The sequence below is a fragment of the Plectropomus leopardus genome, chromosome 20 (assembly GCF_026936395.1).
Source record: "Plectropomus leopardus strain MGB_pleo_1.0 chromosome 20, ASM2693639v1, whole genome shotgun sequence".
In the NCBI taxonomy this organism is placed as follows: domain Eukaryota; kingdom Metazoa; phylum Chordata; class Actinopteri; order Perciformes; family Serranidae; genus Plectropomus; species Plectropomus leopardus.
In genome coordinates this window covers 3,764,278-3,792,049 of record NC_142195.1, presented here as the reverse complement: position 1 = coordinate 3,792,049, position 27,772 = coordinate 3,764,278, and the positions used below count along the sequence as shown (strand labels likewise).

Below are 27,772 nucleotides of genomic sequence, written 5' to 3'. Positions count from 1 at the left end.
TCTCTTTTTGGCTTGATTGTTGATGTTTATTTTTTTTAGTTCCTGCCTTTGCTTTGTCTGTCAAAGCACTTTGTAAACAACTGTTTTTAAAGACACTTTATAAATAACGTTATTATTATTATTATTATTATTATTACTACATGTTTATTGCTCAAAGCGCAGCCCACAGGCCAATGGCCTGAACATGAACATGAAATGCAGACATTATATTTTAATCATGGTCAATGTCACTAATGTCACTTTCACACAGCGACTACGTCAAACTGCGTGCCCCTACCAAGAGTCTGTCAGGTTAGGAATGAAAAACCAGTAGAAGGACAATGGCATATTGCGAGTCTGCCACTATACTAAGGAATTACGTTCTGTCATGAATGCTTGTGTTCTGAGCTAAATTTCCAGTATGGATGGCCCTACATGCTAGCTCCCCAAATTGGCACTCTACCATCTAAACTTTGAGAACTCCTGCAGTGGAGGCTATACGTACAAAACAGACTACATGTTCTCTTCCCAAGTCGTCACATATTGTCACTTCGTCTTTTGTGTTTATTTTGTTTTATTTTTTTAAGATTTTTTATTTTTTGTTTTTTGCCTGAAGATAGGACAGCTTAAGCGTGAAGGCGAGAGAGGGGATGACATGCATCAAAGAGCCGAGGCTGAAATCGAACCCACAAACACTGCGGTGAAGAGGGCAGTGTCAAGGCCTGTGACAAAAGAGATCTCGTGAGGGGCGAAGAGTCAGATCCAAAATATGGAATGAGACATCGACAGCCAGGTGAGAGTGTTGACTTTCTCTTGAATTTTGGGAAGAAATCCTATACATTATTTTCTTTAACCCCTTGAAACCTGAGGAAATTGGCCTATTAACAAAAAAGGTGGAAAATACAATAAGAAACGACCCCAAAAAGTATATAGTAGGAGAAAATTACCTAAAAATTAGAAAATAAAACAAAAAAACAAAGAAAAATAAATGAAAACAACAAACAAACAAACAAGGAGATGACTTAAAAAGTTCTTTAAAATAATAAGAATCATTCAGTAAAACAATTTGAAACATAACATTATAATAATTCTAAATTTAGTTTTTGGACATTTTTTTCCCACTTGCTTTAAAAAATGATTTTTTTCCACACTTACTGATTTCCTGCAACTTGTGACCTGCCAAGACACTCCTCGCCTATTTAGTTAGTTTTCAAAAGAAAGCAAACCAATCGGCTTATGTTTCAAACATTTAAACCTTTGCAGATGTCAGAACGCAACACAAGAAAAGTGATTTCATTCCAGGTTTCAAAGGGTTAACTCAAGTCAAAGTTGGCACACGAGCACAAGTCACAAAACCATGCTGACAAAATACGCTTGTGACAAAGTGTTTTGCCACATTATTCACATTTCCTTCCCCTCTCTCAATCCGCCCCACGACTCTGACCTCACTCTTACACGATGACTCCAGCTTCACGGTGGTTCTGGAACATTTACAGGTGTTAGCGCTACTTCTCTTGACATCGTCTAATTTGGAAAAATCTTGTACTCTTAGTCAGTCTTTACTCTGAAGAATAATGAAATGAACTCAATGAGCCACAGCTCATTGTACATGAATATATAAAATAAACACCATAAATACAATCCGATAAAGACACAATTGTCAGATTAATGATTTAGTCTCATATAGAGTATTTTACATGTCAAACAAGAGTGTAATGTTGCCTTCACATGCTCCTCTGTGATATTGTATTTACAGTATTTATGAGTTATGAGCGCATGGACGGCCCTTTAAAGCCATGATTAAGAGTGGAAAATTTACATTGACTTGATCACATTAAAATACTCAAACTTAACAACTTTTCCACAACACTGTCATACAGAAATATTTAGCTGAGTGCAAAGAACTGTGCACTCGTAAACACTAGATGCGAGGGTATACCCAGCTAGAAGGGAACATTCCCACAAAATTGGCATTAAGTAAAAATTGCAATACTTTTTTAAAGATAACATTGTAATCTAACAAACAACATTTTAAAGATGTTTATCATTTCAAATAATGTCTCTACGTGGTTAAATGCTAACGTAATGTTAGAAGTGCAACATTCTGGAGATGTTTTGGTGATGTTTAGAGGTGTCAGGTACGGAAGCCCTAAGCGGACGTGTTTTTTTTTTTTTTTACAAGCCGTTTTCTCGAGATAACGAGATATTATCTCGTTATAACAAGATATTATCTCGTTATCTCGAGAAAACGGAGTTTGTTTTCCTGAGATATTATCTCATTATCTCGAGAAAACGGAGTTTGTTTTCCCGAGATATTACTTTTTTTTTTTTTTTTTTTTAACTTTATTGAATGAATGTCAGAAGAAGAAGTGGCGGGTGGATGATGTGACAGCAGGTGCCGTGCGGTGTTCAGCGCGGACAAATGCGTGCAGGTTCTCGCCCCTGCACGTACCAAAAAGCACCGGAGCAACAGTATAATAATCTAGTTATGATTACTGATGAATTTGGGTGATGTGTTCCTGTAATAATCATCTTACCTTGCGCATTTGTCCGCGCTGAACACCGCACGGCACCTGCTGTCACATCATCCACCCGCCACTTCTTCTTCTGACGTGAATCTTACCTTGCAAATGCGCAAGGTAAGATGATTATTACAGGAACACATCACCCAAATTCATCAGTAATCATAACTAGATTATTATACGGTTGCTCCGGTACTTTTTGGTACGTGCAGGGGCGAGAACCTGCAGGCATTTGTCCGCGCTGAACACCGCACGGCACCTGCTGTCACATCATCCACCCGCCACTTCTTCTTCTGACATTCATTCAATAAAGTTAAAAAAAAAAACAAAAACAAAGTTCGTTTTCTCGAGATAACGAGATAATATCTCGGGAAAACAAACTCCGTTTTCTCGAGATAACGAGATAATACCTTGTTATAACGAGATAATATCTCGTTATATCGAGAAAACGGCTTGTAAAAAAAAAAAAAAAACACGTCCGCTTAGGGCTTCCGTAGGTCAGGTCATAGAGTGTTCTTTTTATAAAACATTCCCACAATGTGATATGAGAACAAAGGAAAAATTTCAATTTTCAGAATGTTTTTAGGATCAAAAGTTGCTGGTGGGTGTGACACGTCACAACAAAACCCCCACGTTTAGTGCCTAAAAAGCCGCAGTTAACTTTAAAAAACAGTTTAGCTCTGTTTTTGGTCTCCACAAACTCCAGAGGGAAACATGTGTCCCTGCGGCTGCAAAATCTGCAATATGTTCACCAGAACATTCTTTAACTGTGTCTCTGACACTTATTTTTATGAATGGTTAAGTTTTTCTGAACTTTTTCTCTGTAGACAGCCTCCTCCTGACACTGGAAACAGAAACCGATGACTGCAGTCAAGTGAAACAAAAACCAAAACTAGGAAAAGTGAGGAGCTAATTATCTATGGTGTCATCACTGAGAGAGAGGCCTTTTACATTACACAGAGACATCTCATTCATGTTGATATGAAATGATTGATGTGTGTTTTCTCTCCAAAGAAATTAAAACATACATATTTTTTAATAATTCTGACATTCACCTCAGTGTTTATCGCTGTTTATGTAAGTCCTGCAGAAACGTTTAAAGAGCAGTACAGGAAACCATCCAAATGGTCCGTTTATCTGTGTTTATCTTTCATCTGGGTCTTAAGGGACTGTGGAGATAATTGAGTAATTCCTTTCACATGGCACTCTAAATTGTGTCCAAACTTGTAGCTGTAAGAGGAAAATGATGGCAGTGTCATAAAATGTACAGAAGGCATAAGTCCTATAATGAAGAGATATACCCCCATCTTGTGGGGAACACAGGCAGTTCTTTCTAACATTTCTAAGGTCACAGCACACAGTCTGTGAGGATCCAACATCCTTTGGGGTAAAGTTTAAATCCGGCAGGACATTTCCAGTATAGCATAAGTTATTTTTGTGTTTCCTCCTCACATGCTCGGTTACAAGTTGTTCCTCTCGGAAAATAAACTTGATTTATTGCTTCCTTGGAAAGTAAGAAACAGAGAGCAGAATTGTGGCAGATGATGAATACTGAACAAGTAACAGATGTGTACTTTGAAGAAGTTAAACAAAAAGCAGTTTCCCAAAGCTCTGAAATACGGTTTGTGTTGGGTAGCCAGCAGAATGAGCCGGTGCTGTATCTGAATGCGTTCCCCAGCCAAATAATGTTTTCCTCCTGTGAATGTGTAGCGCACCCCTCAGGGTTCAGGGTAAGGTTTGGATAAGATGTGGGTTTAGAATTATGGTTAACCTTAACCCAACAGTGGCATTATAACAGCTTAACATGCATTTTGACAATCATTCACTTGTGATGCGTTGTTGTGTGTAGTTTTTTATCCTGTGATTTTTAAGCGATACGATTTTTTTTGTATAGTTATACTCTGTATTGTCTGTCTTTAGTATCTTACGGTAAACAGAACCCGTTGACGTAAACAAACATTATGTTGTGTTTGTGACGGTGGTGAACTCAGCTGCAGCGCCGAGCAGATGCATCTGTTTGCTCTCGCTTTGAGTCATCTGATGTTTTTAGTTCCATGTTAGCAGTGATGTCACAGGCGGAGGGCAGATATTTCAGATCTGCCTGGTGTGACTGAGGTCACACAGATGCTGGGACTAAAAACATCTCTACCACATCTCAGACTCAGATAAGATTAACCCTTTGAAACCTGGTGCAACATGACTTTTCTTTTTTCTGACGCCTTTCACAACTATTTAAAACTTTGAACTCTAAGGACACTGGAGCGATTTCTTTCAAAAAGTTTTGTTCCACAAAATGAAAAAAGTCAGTAAATTTAGAAATTATTTTAATATAAGCTCAGGAAAAAATGCCACGGGGAAAAGGAGAAAAGCTCGGGAAACACTTTATTTATAATTACATATTTAAAATCATGTTATTGAATTATGATTTTTTAAGCACTTTTAACAGGTCATGTCAATGTCTTTTTTTATTTCTATATCTTTTCTTTGTTATTTTAATAAATTATTTTTAGACTACTTTTTAGACTTTTTGAGGTAAGTCTTTTGTGCTTTTATTATTATTATTATTACTAATTAATTATTTCATTTCATTTTATTTTGTATACATTTATTGCCAATTAATGGTAATTTCTTGTGTCATTGCTCATTGCCTTCTTCCCATGATTTTTATTTATTTTTTTTTTTAAGAAATCAAGCCAATTTGCTCAGGTTTCAAGGGGTTAAAAGAGGGGGAAGGCCACATCTGGGATCAGCAGGGTGTTAGTGCTCAGACAAAACTCAGATAATCAAATGGTGACTGGAATGTATAAATAAAAATACTGAATCAATGCTTCAAACTGTGTCCTGAAAGTTATGACACAATACAAGCAAATAGAGTTCCCTTTTAAAGTAAAAGTGAGATTTACAAAATCCTACAGTTATTATAGAAGACATTTGTAGTTTAATGTAGTCATATGGTTGCAGCTGGTGTCTGCACATGAGATACTTTTGACTAGTGAAGTGAAGTGGAGGAAGTGTTCAGTTCCTTTACTTCTCAGGAAAATGTACTTAATTAAAAACTGGAGCGACGTCACTTTTCTAGTAGGAAAAGTAGGAAATCCAACCAGATTTCAAAACTAAAAGTAATTCAGAAAAATCTAGAAAAAAACATTCACCCCAAAACTCAAAAAAAAAAAAAGAAAACAAAGGAAAGGAAATTTACTTAAATGCTTTTAAAAATTACTGCCAAAGTATCCAATTCAGAAAAAAAAACACTTTAAAAACCCCTCAAAACTATATAAAAAAGAGGAAGAACATAAAATGACTTAAATATTGACTGAAATAGTTGCCATTTAATTTTCTCTCAATCAGCTAATTGATTAATCAACTAATAATTTCAGTTGTACATACTATTGGGTGGTTTGATTAAAAAAATATATCATATTTATTCATTCTTTTTATGTTTTTATGGAAATATTTTAATTTCTAAAGTAACTAAGGATTTCAGGTAAATGTAGTGAAATTAAGAAGTACAATATTTCTCTCTGAAATTCAGTGAAGCAAAAGTATGAAGTGGGATGAAAAGAAAATACTCAAGTAAATTTATACTTAAGCGCAGAGCTTAAGTAAATGTACTTACATTTTATCACTGCATTACCAAATAATTTAAAGAGTTTATGAACCAAAATATGACATATATCGTCACGTTAAAATGACACATAAAGAGGGGAAGTGAAGACTAAACAAAACTGTGTGTTCAAACAAGCTTATCATGTGCAGGCAGACATTTCCTTGCCTCTTTCCGCTTACGACCTCATTCCACATCCCCCCAGGCATCTGACAAAAAGATCTCGCAGTCTCCTAATGTGCTGCATATGTTAGGTAAAAATGTACAGAAATTAAGACATATAGATTTGTACATTTAATTTCAGTCACGCATCATATAGTTCCAATAGCATGTATGAAAAAGTAGATGTGGAATAAAAACTTAAAATAAATAAGATAAAATAAAATAAAATAAAATAAAATAAAATAAAATAAAATAAAATAAAATAATAAGTACAGTGAATAGTATGTGGCAAAGTCACATAAAAATAAAAGGGTGTTGTTCACCACAATCACCTTTGTGTCTCATAAAACAGAAAAAAAGAGTGCAACACAGTGACAAAGATCATGTGTGTGGGCGTAACATCAGAAGTTCACATTGTGCATGTTAAAACAGAAACCAAAGGCAGCCCACATTCCTGTGGAAACATAGAAGATGTCAAGTGTTTTTTGTTTTTTTACTTGGTGATTTGAGGAGGTGTTTTGACTTCGGCACAGTCGCAGAGCAGCAGCACACAGAGGTGACAGCACTGAGACACTGAGCCAGATTTCTCTGTGACATTTGTGTTGCTGTTCAACAAGAAGAAAAAATGGGGAAACTTTTTCTGTTTTTCCTCGTTTTTGCTCTCTGTCTGTGTGGAACTTTTCAAAAGAACGGTAAGAGATGCTGATGAGTTGCTGTTTAGTTTAACAGGACTTTTGTGTTTAGTTTATGTTATCATATTTTATGTGACATTTACTAAGGCTAAACATTAATCTATGAGGAATAATTGCAGTATATGTAAGTTGTATTTAAAATTTGAAACCTGAGCAAACTGGCTTGATTTCTTTCAAAAACATGGGAAGCAGGCAATGAACTACAAATGAAGAAATGACACAAAAGTACAAGAAAATTACCCGGAAATAAGTAAAATAAAGAACAAAAGAAAAAAAACAAAATTTAAATAAATAAATAAAACAACAAAAGTACCTTTAAAAGCTTTGAATATTTTGAAAATTATAATAATTTTGCAAAAATAATATTAAATGTGTAATTATGTTAATTATAAATTAAAATTGTTCTTGTTTTTTTCTGTAGACATTATCCCTAGCTTTTAATAAACAATTTTCCAAATCCACTAATTTCTTGCAATTTATGGGACATTCATCTTCAAGGTGCTCATTGCCCTTTTTCACATTTTTGAAAGAAATCACACCAATCTGCTCAGAGTTCAGACTTTTAAATACTTGTGAAAGGCGTCTCAAAGCAGCATAATGTTGCTCCAGGTTTCAGAGGGTTATATATATATAGCAATTTTTAAATAAGTGTTCTCTGCTTGAGATTTGCGGTGGAATTTAACCAAATACATTTACTCAAGTACTGTTCCTGGGTATAAAATACGCCTACTTGTACTTCACGTGACTATTTCCATTCTACTCCACTACATCTCAGAGGCAAATATTTTACTCTTTACTCCACTACATTTGTCTGACAGCTTTAGTTACTTCCTGTCCAGATGCTGAATGTTTGTGATAAACTAGAAGGATTTTCATTTATGTGTTGACAAATTCTCCTCCCTCTAAAACTAAATAAACTCCTTAAAGACTCACGAATGAGCTGGGCCATGCAATGTCACAAAGCTGAAAACAGGCTCTTTATCTGACTGCCACGCTACAGACACGTGATGATCTTATAGGATATGATGCGTTGCTATAAAGCAAATTACCCAACAGGATATAAAGAAGTTGGAATGAGCTCAACCCTAAACATCTACAGATTAATCAAAAACAACAGGCTGCAACTTGCACGGTGGTGACTGTCACAGTTTCACCTGATAGGAACGTCAGTTATTGCAACACAAGAACACAAGATGGCACATTATCAGGGTGCAGCCCAGTCACCAGGAGAAAATATTGGCATCGTGACTTAATACAAAAAAACACAAATATTACATTTGTATGTTTCATACGCATCACATCAAAGTGACGTAGTTTATGAGCTGACTTTGTGTCTTTGGGAAGAGGAGCGGACTGTGGACTGGGAGACATCTGCCAAATCTGCAAACAACTGTTTGAGACCAACAAATAACAAAACTGCTTGTTTTTTTTATACTAGTCATTGTTGTGTTTCCCGCAGCTTTGTATGCACCAAAGCTGGGAGTTTTTCCAGCAACCTGTTGCTCTTTTTTCAGTGTCTTTTAAGGAACCAAATGTGGGTGCTTTTTAGCAGCCTGTTACTGTGTTTCCAGCAGCTTTTCAGGCACCAAATGTGGGTGTTTTTTGGATACCTATCGCTCTTTAGCAGTGAATAGTTTAGCACAAAACTGGCACAAAAAAGCCACATGCCACTGCTTTTCCAGCAGCTTTTTAATGCAATACACATGGATGCTTTTTTATCAACCTGTCACTCTTTTTCTAGTGACTTTTTAGGCACTAAACAATGTTTTGATGTGACACATTACTGTATTTTCTGCAACTTTCTAGGTACCGAACATGGCTGTTTTTTTCGCAACCTATTGTTTTTTTCCCAAGCACTATTTAGGCACAAAACTGTGTTTTATAGCAATTGTTTTTTCCAGCAGCTTTTATGCAACTGGTCACTCTTTTTCTAGTGACTTTTTAGCACTAAATGGTGCATTCTAGCGACACATAACTGTATTTCCAGAGACTTTTAGGTAGCACTGTCACTGTGTTTCCAACGGCTTTTCAGGTGTTTTTTAGCAACTCGTGGCTCTTTATCCAGCGGCTTTTTGTGTACAGTGACCCCGTGACTGTTTTCCCAGCGTCTTTTAGGGTACCAGATGGTGTTTTGTTGCAACATATTACCATTTTTCCAGTGTTCCGTTCGGTACCATATGCAGGTGTTTTTTAGCAACCCACTTCTCTTTTTCCAGTGGCTTTTTGGGCACCAAATGTTTACTTTTTATTTTTTTTGCCTCGTTACTGTGTTTCCAACAGCTTTAAGGCACTAAACAAAATTATTCAAGGAAATCCTCATATAAATCACCAATGAAATGACTAATTTGGAATACATTGGATTATAATCAGTGTTATGAATAAAATTATCATTAATTTCTGTATGTTGTTTTTGTTGCAGGGAGAGGGAGAGGGAGAAACAAAGTGCAGAGGAACAGCTCGGAGCCTAAGCCTGAGGTTGCTGTGCCCAGAACTTTTATAGCAGACCCAATCATTCAGACCAACTTCTTTTCTGTCCTAAATGGGACACAGGCTCCCCTTTCATCCTACTCCCCTCCAGCTCTGCAGTCTCTAAGCAACTATGCAGCTGGATACCTCCACGGCCCTCTGAGCACGCGGGTCATCCCAATTATTTATATGTTGGCTGTCGCAATCGGGATCCCAGCCAACGTTGCCATTTTGTGCATGCTGGCTACTAAAATTAGGAAGGTGTCTTCGGCCATCCTGTACTGCAGCCTGGCCGTCTCCGACCTCCTCCTCCTCCTCTCCCTCTTCTTCAAGGCCCATTACCATTTCCATGGAAACCACTGGGTGCTTGGAGAGGCTGCATGTCGAGTGGTCACCGCCTGTTTCTATGGCAACCTGTACTGCTCGGCCCAGACGCTAGCCTGCATCAGCATCAAGCGCTACCTGGCTGTGGTGCACCCGTTCATGTACAAGACTCTCCCCAAGAGGACATTCACTGGCTGGGTCAGCGTGGCCGTGTGGGGGATGTTTGTTGCCGCCATGGTACCCGAGCTGCTTGTCCAGCAGAGTTATTGGCTCCCTGAGGTGGACCGCATCACCTGCCATGACGTCCTACCTCTGCACCATGACTCTCATGTCTTCCTGCTCTACTACAACCTGTTTCTGACTGTCTTCAGCCTCCTGCTGCCGCTAGTGATCACCATAGGGTGCTACATCCGAATAGTGTGCGAGCTCAACCGATCACACCTCGACTGGGTGATGTACATCAAGGCCAGCTCACTAGTATTTGTCATCTTCCTGGTGTGCTTCACCCCCGCTGGAGTCCTGCATTTCCTCCATTATGTGCAGCTGTCTGCAGATGGAACGGAGAGTTTGTACGTGCACTTTAAAGTGGCGGTGTGTTTGTGTTGCATCCACGCCTGCCTGGACCCCTTCCTCTTTGTGCTCATGTCCAAGTCTGCAGGCTCCAGGCTTTACTTCAGCCCCTTTAAAGGCAAGACCCTGAGCCTGTCCATCTAAAAGAGACCTACGTGTTACCAAAAACTGGTTTACATTTTGCAGCAGATGAAGAGGGAGACTTTCTCTGTGGCTGGAATCCAAAGAGAAAGCAAAAGGACCTCAAGTTTATTTATGATAAGCAAGCATGGGACAGATGTTGTGTTGCATTAAAACTTGGAAAACTGGATCAGCAACACTTTTTTTGTGCTGCATTCAGATGCCTCTCACAAATAATTAAACCTTCAAAATCAGAGCAAATTGGTTTGCTGTCTTCTGAAAATATGGGGGAGAACACAATGAGCAACTTGGAAAGAACTGTTGGGGAATTATTTTTTGAAAAAGAGCTAGGGAGAAATTCAGCAATACACACAAACACACAGACACACACGCGCACACACACACACACACACACACACACACACACACACACACACACACAAGTATATATCATATACCATATATCATAAGTATTATTGTTATTTAAAGATTTTTAGGTCATTTCTTGTAATTTTTGCATTTCTTGACCGCTCATTTCCTTTTCCCCATAATTTTAAAGAAATCAAGACAATTTGCTCAGGTTTCAAAGGGTTAGATATGTTGTCTGCAGTTCCCAATCTTAGATAGTCAAACAGTTTTCTGTGGCATAAGCCTGTTTACACTTGGTTTTAGAATGGGTTTATGAGATCTGAACACAAGTGGACAACCGAGACACATTGCAGTTTCCATGTGTCTATCATTGGTCAATCACTGCTTGTAAACTGCTGTCAAACTGTCAAACTAAACTGATTAAGTAGGAATCAGGATTCTGTTCCTGCATTGCATATTTCCCACCTCAAAGGTTCTAAGAAATATATTACAGTGCAATGTTTGACTATAAAATTCTAATGTGTGCTTTGCTTTGGCTTAACTGTTTTCAACATGGCAGATGGATCAAAAACTTTCTCTTTTAAGGGAGCAGTGGGGCTATGGTGTCATCGGTTTAGGAAAGATACGTATGGGTTGTAAACACACAAACACAAGGGTGGCGTCTTCAGATTTGTTCACTCTGGGACCTGGTTTAAAAAAATTGCGTATTCAGATTCCCAGAGTGCCAGTTCCGTGTGGACGAAACGTCCATATGATAAAAAACTTGCGGACACACCTAAACTCTTCTCCGTATGGACATGGCCTAAGACTCATGGAAAAACTAACAGGAAGGCAATGCTGGGACGCTGTCACAAGAGGACAAGACAAAGTGGCACAGAGGAAAGACTAAATACTCTGAGGGAGGGTTTACAACGAAGACACAGGTGCAAATCATCAGGGCAGGGCAGGTCATCACACAGGCAGGAAACACACAAGAACAGGAAGTGGAGGCCTGAGATGAGGTAAGAGGTGAGTATCAAAATACAACAGGAAACACAAGACAATGAAAAAAATAATCGAAATGTAACTATCCTGGGTGAGAGCTTCTTTCTGTGCCAAAAACACCAGTTTCATGTGGAAGCTGCACTGCATACTCTTGCTAGTAAAATATGTCTTTTAGTAAATATTTTGGTCTGTCTATTTTTGGTGGTTTTGTGTCTCTGTGTAGTTGTTTCATGGTTACTTGTCATTCTTTTGTGTCTTTTTAAAGTCATTAAAAGTCAAATTTTGTGTCTTGTTTTGTCATTTTGTGTCACTTTAAAATAATTTTGTGTTTCCTTGGGATTTGGGGTGTCTCTTTGTTGATATTTTGTGTGTCTTTGTCATTTTTTGGTGTCTTTTAGTAAATGTTTGGGTTTCTTTTAGATTAATCTATATTTGTATTGTTTTATGTCTTTTTGAAGTTGTTTCTGTCTCTTTGTGGTAATTGTTTGTCTTTTTTAGGTATTTTTTGGTTGTCATGTGTGCCTTTATAGTCATTTTGTGTTCTTTGTAGTTGTTTGATGTCTTGCTGTGTCTTTTTGAAGTCATTTGTGTCTCTGAATTAATTTTGAGTCTTGCAGAGGTAAATTTGAGTGTTGTTTTTGTCCCTTTTTTAAACTTATTTTGTGCGTCTTTGCAGCTTATTTGCATTTTTTGCAGTCCTTTTGTGTCTCTTTATGGTCATTTTGTGACCCCTTGTGGTCAGTTTTATCCTTCTTCTGCTTGGTATGTGTTAACTGGACATATTTTGCAGGCTTGTGTCTGGCAGGCCTATTCAGTAATCCATCCATGCCTGCCAGCCTGGGACACAGGGGAGCCACCACAGACATACGTTGTAAAATGAGGCTCCATAATGGTCTTTGAGTACAGTAATAAAGCCTGGCAGACACACAATGAGAGTCTGGAGTCTTGTCTTGGTTTATTTCATATAAATGGTGCCATCTGCTGGTGTGAGTGGGTGCAGTCATATTTGGACACTGAACAGAGTGAAAAACAACCCCGCAGCTGTTCAAATGAAACTCTTTATTCAGTATGTAGACACCAGAGGAATCCACCTTTACACTGCATTCACTTGATCCTTTTCTTATCAAAATAAATCATATCAAGGACAGGTAAATTTTTTACACACACCTCCACATAGTGTTTGACAGCAGAGGTTTTCAAATCTGAAAAGTCACAACTGGAGTTGGCTTCAGTGACTCCATGATGATGACTAACAGGAAACCTTCCTGAAAGCAGATTTGACCCCCCCCTGCTGGATAACACCATGTAGTACATACAGTCATCTCACCACTAGCATGCCCTTTCACAATGACCCAGAAGTCAACTAATAATAAACACCTGTCCACAACAAATCTGACAACGCACAAGAATGATACATTCACCTTTGACCCGGGGATCACGTGTTTGTTCCTCTCCCGCAGAGGAACAGCGAAGACACCGAGATGGAAAAAAGCACACACACAGAAGGACTTCAGTAACAAACATGCAGGATTTCTTTTTGGAAACAGTGAGTTTGTTCAGCACAGGTTGAGGTGGCGATGCCGGCGAGCAGACGGACGGAGATAAAGCATCAAACATCAGAAAACCAGATCTCGAAACAATTGCATTTCAGTCCAAAAACAGAAGGAAATAGCTGCATGACAGTCATATACTGCTCAAATTAACTTTCCAGAGTGTGAAATATGGCAAAAGAAACATCACAGACTATATGTTGACACTACATATCATTGTCATACAACTGATTCTAAAATAACTGAATATAACAGTACTGCACTTTTGTCATATTTGTCATCATTTTGTATGACTGAACAAACCCAGAAGAGAACATATTTTTATTTTGCAAATTACCTAATGCATTTTAACATCATAGCAGCAAGAGTTCCATTCATTAGAGGTTTTAAAGGGTCGCTCCACCCAAATCACAAAAAACATATTTTCTTATTTAGCTCAAGTGATATGTAGCCACACAGGTAGTTTGATTATTATTTGATTTGCCTAGATAGGCATATCAGAGATTTCCACCTCCAGCTTATCACAATAGATATGGTGCTTTAATGCATAGGCTAACTGGTGCCTAAGTCCTCATGAGACATGAGCTTAAAATATGTTTAAATATATATATCATAAATTATAATATTAGATATTTTCTGCATGGCCGTGAGCAATATTAGGCTGGGGACATCACAGAGGTTCACCGTGGACAGCAGATGATCATCAGCATAAAGTAATGGCAAAATCTATCATTTTATGGTTCCACAAATCAAATCAAATCAAATGAGTTGGCTGTGTGCTGATGTGCTGAGGAAGAGGGGGGAGAAGGATGCTGGAGGACTTTAGTGACTTTAGTGTCTGCACGAGGTCTACATTGACTACCTGTGAGACTAGTAAATGTGTTTTTTTTTTGGAATTTGGGTGAACTGATCCTTTAAGCATGGCTTTTAATTTCACTTTATCATGTGGTTCAAATCTCCAAAAACTACACTTGACCAGTTCCCTGGCATAGACGACTAAACACAAAAAAACTTTCTTCATATGATGGGAAGTGGATCTTATGAGGGTTTTTCTGGACACACACACACACACTGTGTTCAAGATGAGAGACAAAAGCAAGAAAGCAGGACAGAGCAGCAAAGCTTCCAGCAAAGGTTTGGAAGGAGAGACGGGCTCAATGGAGAGAGAGGCACGACATTTGAGAAAAGGCCTTTGAGTTTTGGAGGGTGCAGCAGCAAGGCAGGAGGAGATAAACAGAGCAAGAGGACAAGACTAGATGAGGGACACTGTGAGGAAAGACGGTGAGACAGATAGAGAGGAAAAAAGAACAAGGAGAAGAGCAGATAATAACAGCAGAGTATAAATTCTTCTTGACAAGGTCGGACTGCAAACGGAGAGCAGAACCCTTCGTGGCGAGCTCGGCGCAACGAGACAAACACAACACAGACACGAGAGAGGCAGAGAGGAAGCATTCAGACAAAAGGGTTCCAATCTTAAAAGTCTCTTACTGTAAAAAGCAGAAAATGTAAACTTCTTTTCACGTTAGAAATGTAGCTGCTGAAGTTGCCGGTTTTGACTAAACTACTAGATCGTTATTGATTTTTTTTTCTTATGGCCTTGTCATTCTTGCAAATTGCAGCAAAAGGCTTGAACGTCATCAACCATTAGTGGAATACTGATCACAGGTAAACAGAGGTCAAAAGCACCTTTGAATTTTGGCCGTCAAACAAACTTGTGGAGCAATACATTACATACATAAATTACTAAATATACATATAAAGAAGCAGAATTAGATGAATAACGAACGATTTGCACTTCAGTAAGAGTTTGGCATTTTGTTGAGTCTTGCTAAAGTGAGATGAGACATTTGATATCAGTATCATGTCTGTGCGATAAACTTAATGCTACTGCTCGTAGCCAGTTAGCTTAGCTTAGCATAAAGATTAGAAACAGAGGAAAACAGCCAGCCTGGCTCTGCAACTGACCAGGAAATACACTTATAAGATTTTACACTTATTTTGTTGTGAAGCTTTAAATGAACAAGCTACAGTGTGATAATTGGTGAAGTTTTTTGTTCCTGTGTAGCTTGTTTTCATTCCAAAGTCATAAAATACTGCTGCTTCGACAGTGCTTTTACGATCCTGATGCCAAAAGCCACTTTTCGCATCCACATGATATGCCCCTGAACAGCATCAGCTGTAAATGCGACCAGTCAGAACCGGTCTTGATGTTATTAAACGTGGCTGGATGGCACATGCTGCAGCAGCCTGATACACGCACCGGCAGCACCACAGAGAATGTGGCCAGACAGAGCCTGCTGTGTCTGCATGATATGCTGCTGGACGGTGTCAGATTGAAACGCTGCCAGTTACATGTTATTTAAAGAACACAAGAGCGCCTATAAAGGCGATGGCAGGGGCAGTAGATGGGTCCAACAAACCCCGAACTTTCATGTCCGGAGTCTGGTGAATGTGATGTTTTTTTCCACACCTTTCTATGTCCCTCCTTCCCCTTATCCAAACCATCCCCGGCAGCATGTGCATTTGTTGGCGTCTTGGTGTTCGTCGCCATGTGCTTTTACTGCATAAATATAACCACATGCAGCATCATCTCACCTTGTGCTTGTGTTGACATACAGTAGCGGCATCCCAGAACATAAAGAGCAGATACAGATGTTTAAGTATGCAGACGTGGAAGCCCACTGCAAAGCGGCAACATGTGACGACTTGCAATGAGATGTGTTGGGCACACAATCCCCTTAAAACAGGCATGTCAAACTGGTCCACAGGGGGGGCCGGTGTGGCTGCAGGTTTTGTTTCCAACCAAGTAGCAGCACACCAGACTTGACTCATTTAATCAACTGATCTCCATCTTCAGACAGTTGATTGGTCAAACTGTGTGCTCTTGGTTGGTTGGCACAAAAACCTGCAGCCACACCGGCCCCCCGTGGACCAGTTTGACATTCCTGCCTTAAAACCACAGCTTGTTTTTACAATTATTTTGTTGTAAAGGATTAAATAAACAAAATACATTTAGACATAATTAGTGATCTTTCTTGAGACTCTGTTCCTCTGCCTTTGAAGAAAGGCTGGGGACCTCAGAATTCAATCCTTGCTCTTTGCAGACGATGTTGTTCTGTTGGTTTTATCTCACCGTGAGATCCGGCATCACTTGGGTGGTTTGCAGCTGAGAGTGAAGTACTCAGGATGAGAGTTAGTTCTTCTAATGGGACATGGTTTTCTGCCAGAAAAAGCCCCCCTCTGGGTTGGGAGAGGGTTGTTGCCCCAAGCGAGGGAATTCAAGTATCGCGGGGTCTTGTTCCAATGGATGGTCAAACAGTGTGTGAGATAAATGGTTGGCACGTGTCAACAGTAATGCAAGTGAAACGCTAAACTGTCGTGGTAAAAATCGAGTTGAGCTAGAAGGCAGAGTTTTCCAATTTACTGGTCCATCTACGTCCCGATCCTCACCTATGGTCGTGAGCTTTGGGTAGTGACTGTAAGAATGAGAACACAGACACAAGTGGCCGAAATGGCTTTCTTCTGTGGGGTGTCCGGGATCAGCCTTAGAGAAAGGGTGAGGAGCTCAGACATTAGCAGGGAGCTCAGAGTAGAGCTCTTTCATGTTGAAAGGGGCCAGTTGAGGTGGTTCAGACATCTAAACAGGATGATTTCTGGTTTGCCTCGGGGCAGATCCAGAGCACACTGGTGGGATTATATATCTCGTCTTGCCTGGGAAGGCCTTGGGATCCCTCAGGAGGAGGAGTAGAGGGACGTCTTGAGTGCTTTGCTCAGCCTGCTGCACCTGTGACCCAGCCTCGGATAAGCAAATGAAAATGGATGGATGCATAGACCTTTGGGGAGAACCAGGCTAGCTGTTTCCTCCTGCTTCCAGTCCTTAAACTAAGCATAGCTACTAAATTTAGTTTTGAATAAGCCTATTTCAGAAAATACCAAACTATCCCTTTAATCTGAGCAAAACTGAGAGGGATTTAGACAGGGCAGGTTGTGTGAAGTCCAAGCCTTTTGCAGCTTTACCACACATGCATTTGAGGGTAGCATGTGTGAAACAGCTAATGAGCTGCTGATATACAGAGTTTTATCTCCTCAGATAATTCTAATTCATTTCTGAACAGTAGCCTTTAAATCCTGCAAGAATGCCCAGGGCTTTGGCAACCAGCCACCTACACATTGTAAATTTCTAACCTTCAATTGTAGTCTTTAAAGGGTAACTGAGGTATTTTTTTTTAAAACCTGGACCCTATTTTCTATGTTTTTGTGTTGAAACAATAAATGTTAACAATTATATCTGAATTTTTACTCTTAAACAAAAGGTCTATCTTTGTAGGCATCCTTCCATATTGTTGTTAGATACACTGAAAAATGATCTGAGCCTGTCAGTGGCAAAAATAAGCTTTTAGTGGCCGTATTTTGACAGTACAAAGCTGCCCCAGGTGGTTCCTGGTAACTTAGACACAAAAAAATATTAAATAGTGTCCATGATGGAAAATAACAAACTTACCCTTTAAACTCTTTATATCTACAGCTCATTTTAAAGTTAACTGCATTGTCATTATCTTTTATTATTTACCAGGTGTTTGACTCAGAGATTACAGAATAAAAATCACACATCCTGTGATGTTTAAGAACATAGTCGACATTATTAATCAAATCATAAATACAAGACGGATGGCAGCAATGCTTGTTTCAGTGATATTTCAATAAATAATAGTCCAGAAATGAACAGTTATTCAGCAAACTGAGTAAACACCTGGTAAACAATTTGTAGTTTGGTGTTGAGGTTTACATGAGGACATTGGCACGTGTGTCTGGCAGTCGGAGCCCCACCAGGCCGCCGCCAACCAACACAGATGATGCCATCAGGATAGGGATCGCCTTGGTGATGCCAACCAGTGAGCCAAAAATCAGGTTGCCCAGCACCGCTGCCAGCTTACACATGGCGTTACAGAAGCCAAAGCCTGTGCCCCTGAACACAAGGAAAACACAGAGTCAGAATCTGTTGGAGGTACTATGATGCAGTTTCTGCAAAATGAAGGTAAGTTGCTCATGGAAGCATGCAGGTATATCTTTATTTTATTTCTCTCCTTGATCTACCAAAGGGTTTATGTCATATATAAAGATATGTATCTAATGACCAGTTCAATTCACATTTACTGAATGTAATCATTTCCTACAGCTAAAAACATGGTGAACAGATTTATCCAAACTGTTCATGTTTCTCAGTAACAGTCAGAGTTTGAATAAATCTGAGACGAATCCTGCAGCACTGCACATCTATAACAAATGTTTTAAAATAGTTGACATGTTAACTTCTAAAAGATAAAATGTGCAAGATATAGCCAGAATACTAGTTTAAAACATTCAAAAGATGAACTAACATTATTAACGGAATGTTAAGAAGGAAAGGCCAAAGTCTTGCAAGGGGTCTTGTACCCAGTGGCTGAACTGTAAAAAAGGGATTGGTGGGTGATATTTTGTCTTAATTGTATTTATGGGTATGGCAAAAAAATTGGATTGGATCGTAGGTGTTGGACGATAACTACATTAAAATAAAAATGATAATAATCATTATTGAATTACAAATGTTTAAATATTGTGACTGCTGACTTTGTATTTCGGCTCTGTCTTTTGCACCAGCGAGAATATGAGCCACTTCAATCCATTTGTGTCACTATCACTTTATTGTGAAGATATCCTGTTCAATATTATGAGAATAAGCAAAAAAATAAAAATAAATAAATAAAAAAATAAATATAATATCTTAATTTTACCTGTATAAAATGACACAAAATGATCACTTTAAATGTGCTGTCTAACAAAATTTTCAGTAGCCACTGTGGCAAGGACTTAGCCTCTATACATAGCCTTTCTGTCACTGAACTACTGGGCACTCCCAGTACAATGTTAGCATATGATTTCCAATTCTGGGTTGGGCCACAGATCTTATGTCTGTGGGTCGGATCAGGTTTTGGAACTAATTGGTCATATGTGTCGGTGGCGGGGCGGGTGCATTATTGCATGTTGCAGTGGTGGTTCTGTCAGTGTAGCTTTCATTCTGCCTTCAGTCGAATGACAGACAACAAAGGATAGCTACAGCCCTCAGTCAATGGCACAGTAAACACAACGTTTGTCAGCAAAGACAGAATGGAAAGCAACAGTCATGTTAAACCTTGGCATGGCTTGTGTAATGCTGAACTCAACGATACAGAGCGCAGTTTATTTTCAGATGTTACCTGACAGTGGACATCATATTTATTTTTCACACGCCTGATCAAACCATTATCTACGTGAATCAAAGCTGGAGAGCCACCATTTCAGATATGCGCATGTGCGAGTTCAGCCATCATTTTAGGCACATGCACATGTCTAAAACTGTGGCTTCTGGCTTGGCAGGACGATGCTTCTGGATCAGACAACTGCATGAGAAATTCAACAAACCTGAATACAAAGTTTACTTGACCAAGGTAAATATTAACTCACAGATTTTCAGCAGGTAGTTGTAATTTTGCATGTGCTGCCCTGATGTTAATTATTATTATTATTACTATAAATTCAGATTGTATGGGCCCAGTTGTAGACTGGTAGAATACTGCCCCCCATTTCTTGGCAGCATGTGGCCAGGTAGTACACATTGCACCTAGAACGCTTCTTAATCACTGATACAGTATGTTCAGTGGATCCATATGATTGGATCTGAAGTCCAAATGTTTCAAGAATACATTTGGAATATTCTGAGATTGTTCTACTCGTACAAATAATACTTGATACTACACCGTGAACACGTCAGTAACCAGTGAAATGAGTTATGTGAATGACCTGAAGTTATATATTTTTTAGGGATTTTAGGATATTTTGAAGGATATTGAAGTAAAATGACATGATAAAGAACTGATACTCACTCACACTTGTTATTACCTATATATTACAATTACTGATATGGGGTTAGTGTAATAATGCTATATATCTATGCATACACACTGTGCATGCGATGACTTCAGCACTAACCTCCTGTCTGTCGGGTACAGCTCAGTGGTGACCACATCCAGGGAGTTCCAGGCAGAGATACTGAGGCCGTTATAGAGACAGAGCATGAAGATCATCATGGACTCGCTGGTGCCGAACCAGAGGAAGAAGCAGCTGATGCCTGACAGCACCATGGAGCCACCTGTGGGGCACAACACCACGCATCTTTTACATCTCACAGAACAGCTTCATTTACCTCACCCCCGGAGAAAAAAAAGAGAATTTGATATCACACCCAACATGCTGAGGCGTCCTATTTTGTCCATGAGGAGGGCGGAGACGATATTTCCAGGCAGCACAGCCAGCGTTCCCAGGAAGTTGACAAAGTAGACCCAGTAGGCACTGTAGTCGTCGTCATATGTCATCTGACAGCCTGTCTTGTTGTGGTGGAAGGAGCTGTTGATCACTCTGGAGTTTGTTAGTTTGGTGTCGTCGATATCTGTGAGTGTGAGAGGCAAGCATTCAGTTTTTAAACTGTGTTTCAATAAGAAATAGGATACATTTTTATCTGCATTTTATGAGCCGATATCTTGCCTCTTTTTTCTGATCTTGCTGCTGCTGATGGGGTCTGTTAAAATCTGCATGCTTTTTTTTATCAATTTATTTTTCTGATGGTGTTTAATTTGTTTTAATTGGTTATTATTAATCATTTTAGACTGCTTTTAGGTTTTCTTTGAGGTGCAATGCTGGATCACCAATCAGATAAAGCAGGTTAATTTTTGTCTCATTTTTTGGTTCAATAAACAGAAAGCAAGAGAGTGGGCATGAAATAAGAATAAATAAATGAATATACGGGAAACACTGGTACTGCATGAAGCATGTGCATATGCATTTGGTTGGCTGGCCAGAGGTGCTTAAGACAAAGGGGAGAGTTGCCCACCTCTTCCAGTTTTCTGCCTACTCTTGCTTTAAAGAAATCATCACAAACTACTAACACATGGAAAACCTGTAGCCTCCTTGTTATGCCATCTTAGAAAAATTATCGTTAAGGTGTTCATTGTCCCATCTGACTCTTTGCAGGAAAGTAAAATATGCATATTTCCAAAAAATATCAAACTTTTCCTTTAATCTGGATGAGGCATTTTCATTAATAACTGCTTTAATAGAACTTGGACTCGTATATTTGCATTTTTTAATTTGATTCATAAGTGTAATCCTTCTCAGCTCTGTACAGTGTAAATGTCTGTGGGCTTTCTCTCTCAACAGAAAAGGTTTATTAATAATCTTCAGCAGCTGCTGCAAAGAGAAAACATTCCCCGCTCACCTCTGCTCTCATGACGCACTCTTCCCTCCCTCCCTCCCTCATTCTGTCTCTCCTCGTTTCTCTTCATCCTCTGCTCTCCAGAGACACATTGCTGGGGGCAAAGAGACTTCATTTCCCATGGGGCATTACCAGCAACCCAGCGTGCCCTTACTGTTTCTGTGTTCAGCGCTTTTCCTGAGTGCTGGAGGGGGAAGTATTTTTCCACCCTGCGCTCCCACAAGGTCTGATTCAGCTCCGCTTCCTCTCGCAACATTTTAAACCCCTTCCCCTGCCTTTGCTTTTCTTCCTGCGTGTGTTTTTGTCAGCTCCAAAATGATTGGATTGCACTTTTATAACACAGCCTGGATTTATTAAATGCACAGTCTGATGTTTTGTATGCTTTGGCAGATGTCTTGGTTAAAAAAATGTTGTGTTGAAGTGAATAGGAAGAGCTCACATTTAAAAATTAGCTGCTCAGAGAATCATGTTGATGTACCTGTTTGAGATCTAAAACATTGGATACAACTGGAATTATCACCATTTGGTTGTTTGCCTCCGCACACCAGTCAAGTTACAGTTTACATCAATGTCTGTAAAAACATAGACGTTTCACACACATCTTACCCCTGGCAGCACAGAAGATCTCCACAATCAGCACAGTTTCATTGTGGGCACCAAAGATTAGTTTCACAAATTAAGTGTCTGCCCAAACATCTCACCTCCTGAAATATTATATTATGTAAAGTGGCCAGAGAAGTTTTTTTTCAAAACATTATGATGCCACAGTGAAGCTGACATTCGTCCTTTTCAATATAAAATGTCATCACTTCATCATTATATCCTAGTAGCAGTTCTAACATGGGCACCCAATATTAGTGTCACCAATTCCGTATCTGACCAATGTCTCCCCTTCTGTGTTTTGACTTATGATGTCAAATATAATGGCCAAAAAGTGTTTTTGCAAAATATTACAATGTCACAGTTGACCTTTGACCTCTCGGATGTAAAATGTCAGAACTTTATCATTGTATTCTATAAGACATTTGTGTGACATTTGAGTGTGTGAATTGAGTTGAGTTATGGGTCAACACCATGTATTATTCACCGTGACCTTGACCTTTGACCACCGGATTCTCACCAGTTCATTCTTGAGTTCAAATGGATGTTTGAGGAAACTCCCCCAAGCCCATCTTAAGGTATTGTGTTCACAACAATGAGACAGATGCAAGGTCACAGTGAACTTGACCTTTACACACCAAATTCTAATTAACTCATCATTGAGTCCAAGTGAACATTTGTGTCAAATTTGAAGAAATTCCCTCAAGGTGTTCTTGAGAGATCGCTTTCACAAGAATGCAACGAATGTAAGGTGACCATTGACCTATGACCACCAAAGTCCCTTTGGTTAATCTTTGTTTCCAACTGAACATTTGTACCAAATTTGAAGAAATTCCTTCATGACATTTTTGAGATATCGTGTTCAAAAGAATGAGACAGCCAAAAAATCTAATTGGTTAATCCTTGAGTACAAGTGAATGTTTGTGCCAAATTTGAAGAAATTTCTTCAGGATGTTTGTTAAATACACCTTTACAAGAATGGGGCAGATGCAAGTGACCTTGACCTTTTACCTATGACAACCAAAATTTAATTTGTTCATCCTTGAGTCCAATGGGCGTTTGTGCCAAATTTGAAAAAAAAAAAATCCCTCAAGACGTTTTTGAGATATTGCGTTCACAACAATGAGACAGGCAAGGTCACAGTGACATTGACTTTTGACCTCTGACCGCCCAAAATCTAATTGGTTCATCCTTGTGTCCATGTGGATATTTGTGCCAAATTTGAAAAAATTCCGAAAGCACTGCCTCCAGCCTTGGCTATTGCCGGCACAGAGGTATAATAAGAAGCATCACTCCAGGAGTGTTTGTGTGGTTAGTATTTGCCATTTTCAGAGCTCTGCAACCAAGCCCGCCTCAGTTTCTTTGTTAACTACAGTCGGCTGAGTTCAGAGAGGCAATCTGTGCAAGGCCACGGAGGTTAAGCAGTAATTTAATGGCATAAAGCAAAGCCATAAATGCTCAAACCCATTCTTTGGTCCACAGAAGCTTGAACGTTAGACCCCAAAATGAACTGTCAGAGAGAGACAGAGAGACTGAGTGAGACTTATGTGCACGCCATCTACACTATAATAGGATTTTCAGGGGTGGAAGGAAACACTATGTGCTGGAGCGGGATGCTGTGAATGTGAGTGAGCTCTGCAGGTGAAGACTCACCCGTGTTGTAGAAGAACGAGTCTATGAAGGTGCAGTTTTTGAAGAAGGAGGCTATGGAGGAGACATCCTCGAAATAGCAGTTGATGAAGGAGGAGTCGATGAATGTGACCGCCTTGAACTTCATACTGATGAACCTGAGAGAAGGGGAGATGTAAATGAGATGAGATGGAGGCGGCAGGGGAGGAGATTATTATACAGATCAAAAGAATAAAGCAGGATTAACAGGGACTGGGAACATATTTCTGACAGCAAAGGTGTTGATATTTAATTATTTCATTTCTTGTTATTGAACACTTAAAGTACAGTTTAAAACAACAAAGGCTCAAAATCAATCCTGCACAATTAATGACACTGTGATTTTTATCCAGTCATTGTTCCTTGTTGTTATTTTAACTGCATGACAATTTCATAGTTGACGTACTTATGTTATGTTACATACATATTTATGAAAGAAGTCATACCATATTTTTTTTTCTAAACCTAACAAAGTACTTTTGGTGCAAATGTGTGTTTCACTCAGTATTTTTACATGCACAGTTAAGTGGAGCTACAGCTATGGCTTGATTATGTCATTTAATTAGACTACTGTCCTTGTCCCAGTATACAAGCACCAAGGGAGAATCCATTTATTGAAGAAGTTTGTCTGACTCCACCACAGCAGTTGGAGATTTACTCCCTTTCAACTGGTTGCAATAAAACGATATTATTTAAACAGACTGTGATATAGACCAAATCACATGTATAAATGTTTATTTACAATAACTTCAGGGTAGAAAACTGCCTCCTCATGTACATATAATCAAGAGGGCGCTTAGTTTTAAGCCACCTAAAAAATTAATATCAGTTTAAGTGCAGCCTACGTTATATTTACAATATTTTCAACGTAAGAAAGCCCTTACCGACAAGTGGTTATATCAAAAACGTCAGACTCCACTGAGAAAAACTCTAATGAGCGGTGGAACTGCTGCTCTACCGCTGCCTCAATCAGCTGTTGTGTTGGTAACGAGCAGCAAATCTTTAGATAAAGTGTACACTTTAACTATTTTTTTTAGGTGGCTGAAATATGATTTGTTGTGGCCCTGTCCACAGCAGGACATCACTTAGCTTCAGTGCCGGTGTTGTGGGACTGTACTTTATGTAACATTGGAGAGGGGTGGCTGGGATGTGACTTTTTTCATTTAAAATAAATATAAAATACTACCTTTTCAAGTTCTATGTCTCTTGCCTAAGCCAAAATTAAAAACACAAGTCCCTTCTCAGTGCTTATATATTTTTAATGCCTGACTAATTTTGCAGCACTCCCTCATAAGTGACAAACAGTTTCTATCCCTAACCACTGAAGGAGGCAAGAGCAGCGACTAGGAGCATGTGCAAAATGCCTGTGTTTACATGATGAAATGGCTCATCTTCCAGTTGAATTGTCTTGATTTCAAGAAATTCAGATTTCAGTCACACTAAGATGTTTACATGTTTTAGTTGCACTAACACAATAATTTGATTTTTGAAAACGTAGTTGCTATGTTAACCATGTGTTAAAAACTGCAGCCATTAATGGACATGTAAGAGCTATTTTGTCATTCTGGTATTTGGATGTTTTGATCTACTGCCAGACTTATTTAGAATTCACTGTGATGGGTTGTATCACACATGTGGTTATATGGGTTGGAGGACTTTTTATCAACTCTGAATGTATATTTAAATGTGTATTTTTACAGAGTGATACTGCAACTTTTACTTTGAACACCTCTACTCTGTAAAGACAACATGCTAAAGATGGCCATCCTTCAGCATGTCTACAGTAACTAAGGCCTGTAATTGATCTGTATGATCTGTAGCATGCTGCTTGTGTCTACACAGTGTCATGTGTTGGCCCTGATTCAATATCTTCATAAACACTCCTGTGAGGACGGAAAAGAACAACAACAGCAGATTGTTGTGTCTTTGTGTAAGTGAGAATCGTAACCAGGAGAGGATGTGTGTGTGTGTGTGTGAGAGAGAGAAAGAGAGAGAGTGAGAGAGAGGGAGAGGGAAAGAGAGATAACACTTTTAATTTCCTGGTGTTGGGAGAGATAAAGGAGGAAGGATTAATATTACCGGCAGAGGTGTGTTGTTTGGGGGAATGACAAATAGCACTGCTATCCCACAGTGGGATGCTTTTAACCACAACACCGTGCCGAGAGAGGCTCAAAGGTTTGGATCATTGTTTGTTACATTGCTAGCTTTAATGATCTCTTACTGAATATCATTTTCTCTCTTTTTTTTGTTTACCTGTCATTTAGAAAGACTCCGTTTCTGTGGATCTGGTTCTCCAGGGTGAAGTTGAAGGTGAAGTCTTCAGTGCGTTCGTTGTTGTGGATCTTTACTCTGGAGGCGTACTCGTCGGCCTGGAGGTGCTTGATGACGTCGGGGAACCAAACAGAGAGCCCGTAGTACCTGGATACAGAAACAGCGTCTGTAGTAAAGTGTGGTCACAGAAACAGGCCACGCAAGTGCAGCTGATTCTGCTACTGCTCACTCTGAAGTCACCATGGACTGTTGTGTAAAGTGTTAGATGTGCTGTTCTATTTCTTTGTGCTTTGATAAATTGATGACAGGATTTCTCAGTTTCTGCTGTGAACTTAAAGTTTCCGGTCAACAGTTGGTTGTTAGCGTTAGCAGAAAGTGAAGCTATAACCACAGTATGACTTTTAATCCACTGTGAGCTGGAAACAAATTAACAGCTCTCAAATTCATAGATTGCAAAGATTTACAAGTTGCACTGGTGTTTGGGGGTTGCAAAATGTGACTAAATAGTCGCGATTAGAGCTCTGCAGATAGAAAAACACAACCTCTCGACCTGCACACACTACTGCCACTACCACTCATTAAGTTAGACTGTTACCACAGCATTGTTATACATGATGATATATTCTTTCTCTAACAAATTAACAGCTCACCAGTTCAGATATTAATAGTGTCTGCAAGTCATAGTTGTGCTCCTTGATTGCCACATGTGACTAAATAGTCATGGTCTGGAGCTCTGTAAAAGCCCTGCTCTGTGTGTGTGAGAGAGGCAGAGAGCTGCAGGAGACAGAGGGAAAAATAAAGGCAAGTCTCATGCCAGTGGCTAAAAAATTAAAACAGTTTATACTCAATGTTTGTGATAAAGTCATTTTATAAATCACACGTGGAACAAGCCATGATGCATCCAAGTTTATTCATATATTTACCCACCACTAGTTCTGTGTCTGACTCTTCATACCAAAACCACATCCAAACAACAGAAGTCACCCCCCTTTTTGGGTATGAGCTCCTCCTGGTTTTGAATAGGCCGGTAAGTGTCAGTGTGTTGTGCTGAATCCCCACGTTCAGCATCACTGTCCAGCAACTCCATGTTTGTTTTGGTACTGTGCATTGTGGAGACGCCCCCTCAGCCACACAGGTGGATCCAAAGTGTTATCACTCGACATAAATGGAATATACAAATATGAAATACTAGACTTTTTTTTAATCGTCAGGCGATATATTTTGTCACATTGCACAGTCCTAAATCCCACCATGTGCTTTTGTTGACATCACGGTAGTGGCATAAATAGCAGACAGTTTCCCTGGAATATGATATGTAGACATGGAAGTATGGAAGAATGTGACCACGTGGGATGAGAATGTGTTGATAATACACGAGCTGTGTTTATAAACTGATATTTTAGTATAGTTTGCTGTTGTTGCAGGCAATCCCAAGTTAATCAATAAATAAGAAACATCTTTTATCCATCTTCAGTTTTTTTTTCAACATAGACAGGCCTAGCAAGCACACAACACATCAAAGTATAAAAGAAATTGGGAAAGTGGAACGAGGTCCAGCCGGCTTCCAAACTTGCTTGATTGTTCCACAGAGTGGAAAGGGGTGGAAC

General features: G+C 39.2%; 2 protein-coding genes and 1 long non-coding RNA gene across 4 annotated transcripts in view; 2 read left to right on the top strand and 1 right to left on the bottom strand.

Annotated features, from left to right (window-relative positions):
• The first annotated feature begins 6,703 nt into the window (after nt 1–6,703).
• Nucleotides 6,704–12,722, top strand: LOC121959707 (proteinase-activated receptor 3). Its single transcript, XM_042509167.2, has 2 exons — nt 6,704–6,959; nt 9,379–12,722. The coding sequence occupies exons 1-2, from the start codon at nt 6,893–6,895 to the stop codon at nt 10,461–10,463; spliced, it is 1,152 nt and encodes a 383-aa protein (XP_042365101.1). The 5' UTR covers nt 6,704–6,892; the 3' UTR covers nt 10,464–12,722.
• Nucleotides 12,723–12,832: 110 nt separating this feature from the next.
• LOC121959920 (synaptic vesicle glycoprotein 2C-like) overlaps nt 12,833–27,772 on the bottom strand; it is a 64,766-nt gene continuing 49,826 nt past the window's right edge. For both annotated transcript variants that reach the window (XM_088071104.1, XM_042509467.2), the window contains 5 exons: nt 26,148–26,312; nt 23,880–24,013; nt 20,601–20,804; nt 20,348–20,507; nt 12,833–18,308 (listed from right to left, as the gene is read on the bottom strand). In XM_088071104.1, coding sequence (XP_087927230.1) covers nt 18,125–18,308; nt 20,348–20,507; nt 20,601–20,804; nt 23,880–24,013; nt 26,148–26,312 — 847 coding nt within the window. In that variant the 3' untranslated portion in view covers nt 12,833–18,124. The remainder of the gene's footprint in view (nt 18,309–20,347; nt 20,508–20,600; nt 20,805–23,879; nt 24,014–26,147; nt 26,313–27,772) is intronic.
• Nucleotides 18,263–20,503, top strand: LOC148186134 (uncharacterized). The gene is made up of 3 exons (XR_015775178.1): nt 18,263–18,377; nt 19,736–19,806; nt 20,368–20,503. It is a non-coding gene; the product is annotated as an uncharacterized LOC148186134 (long non-coding RNA).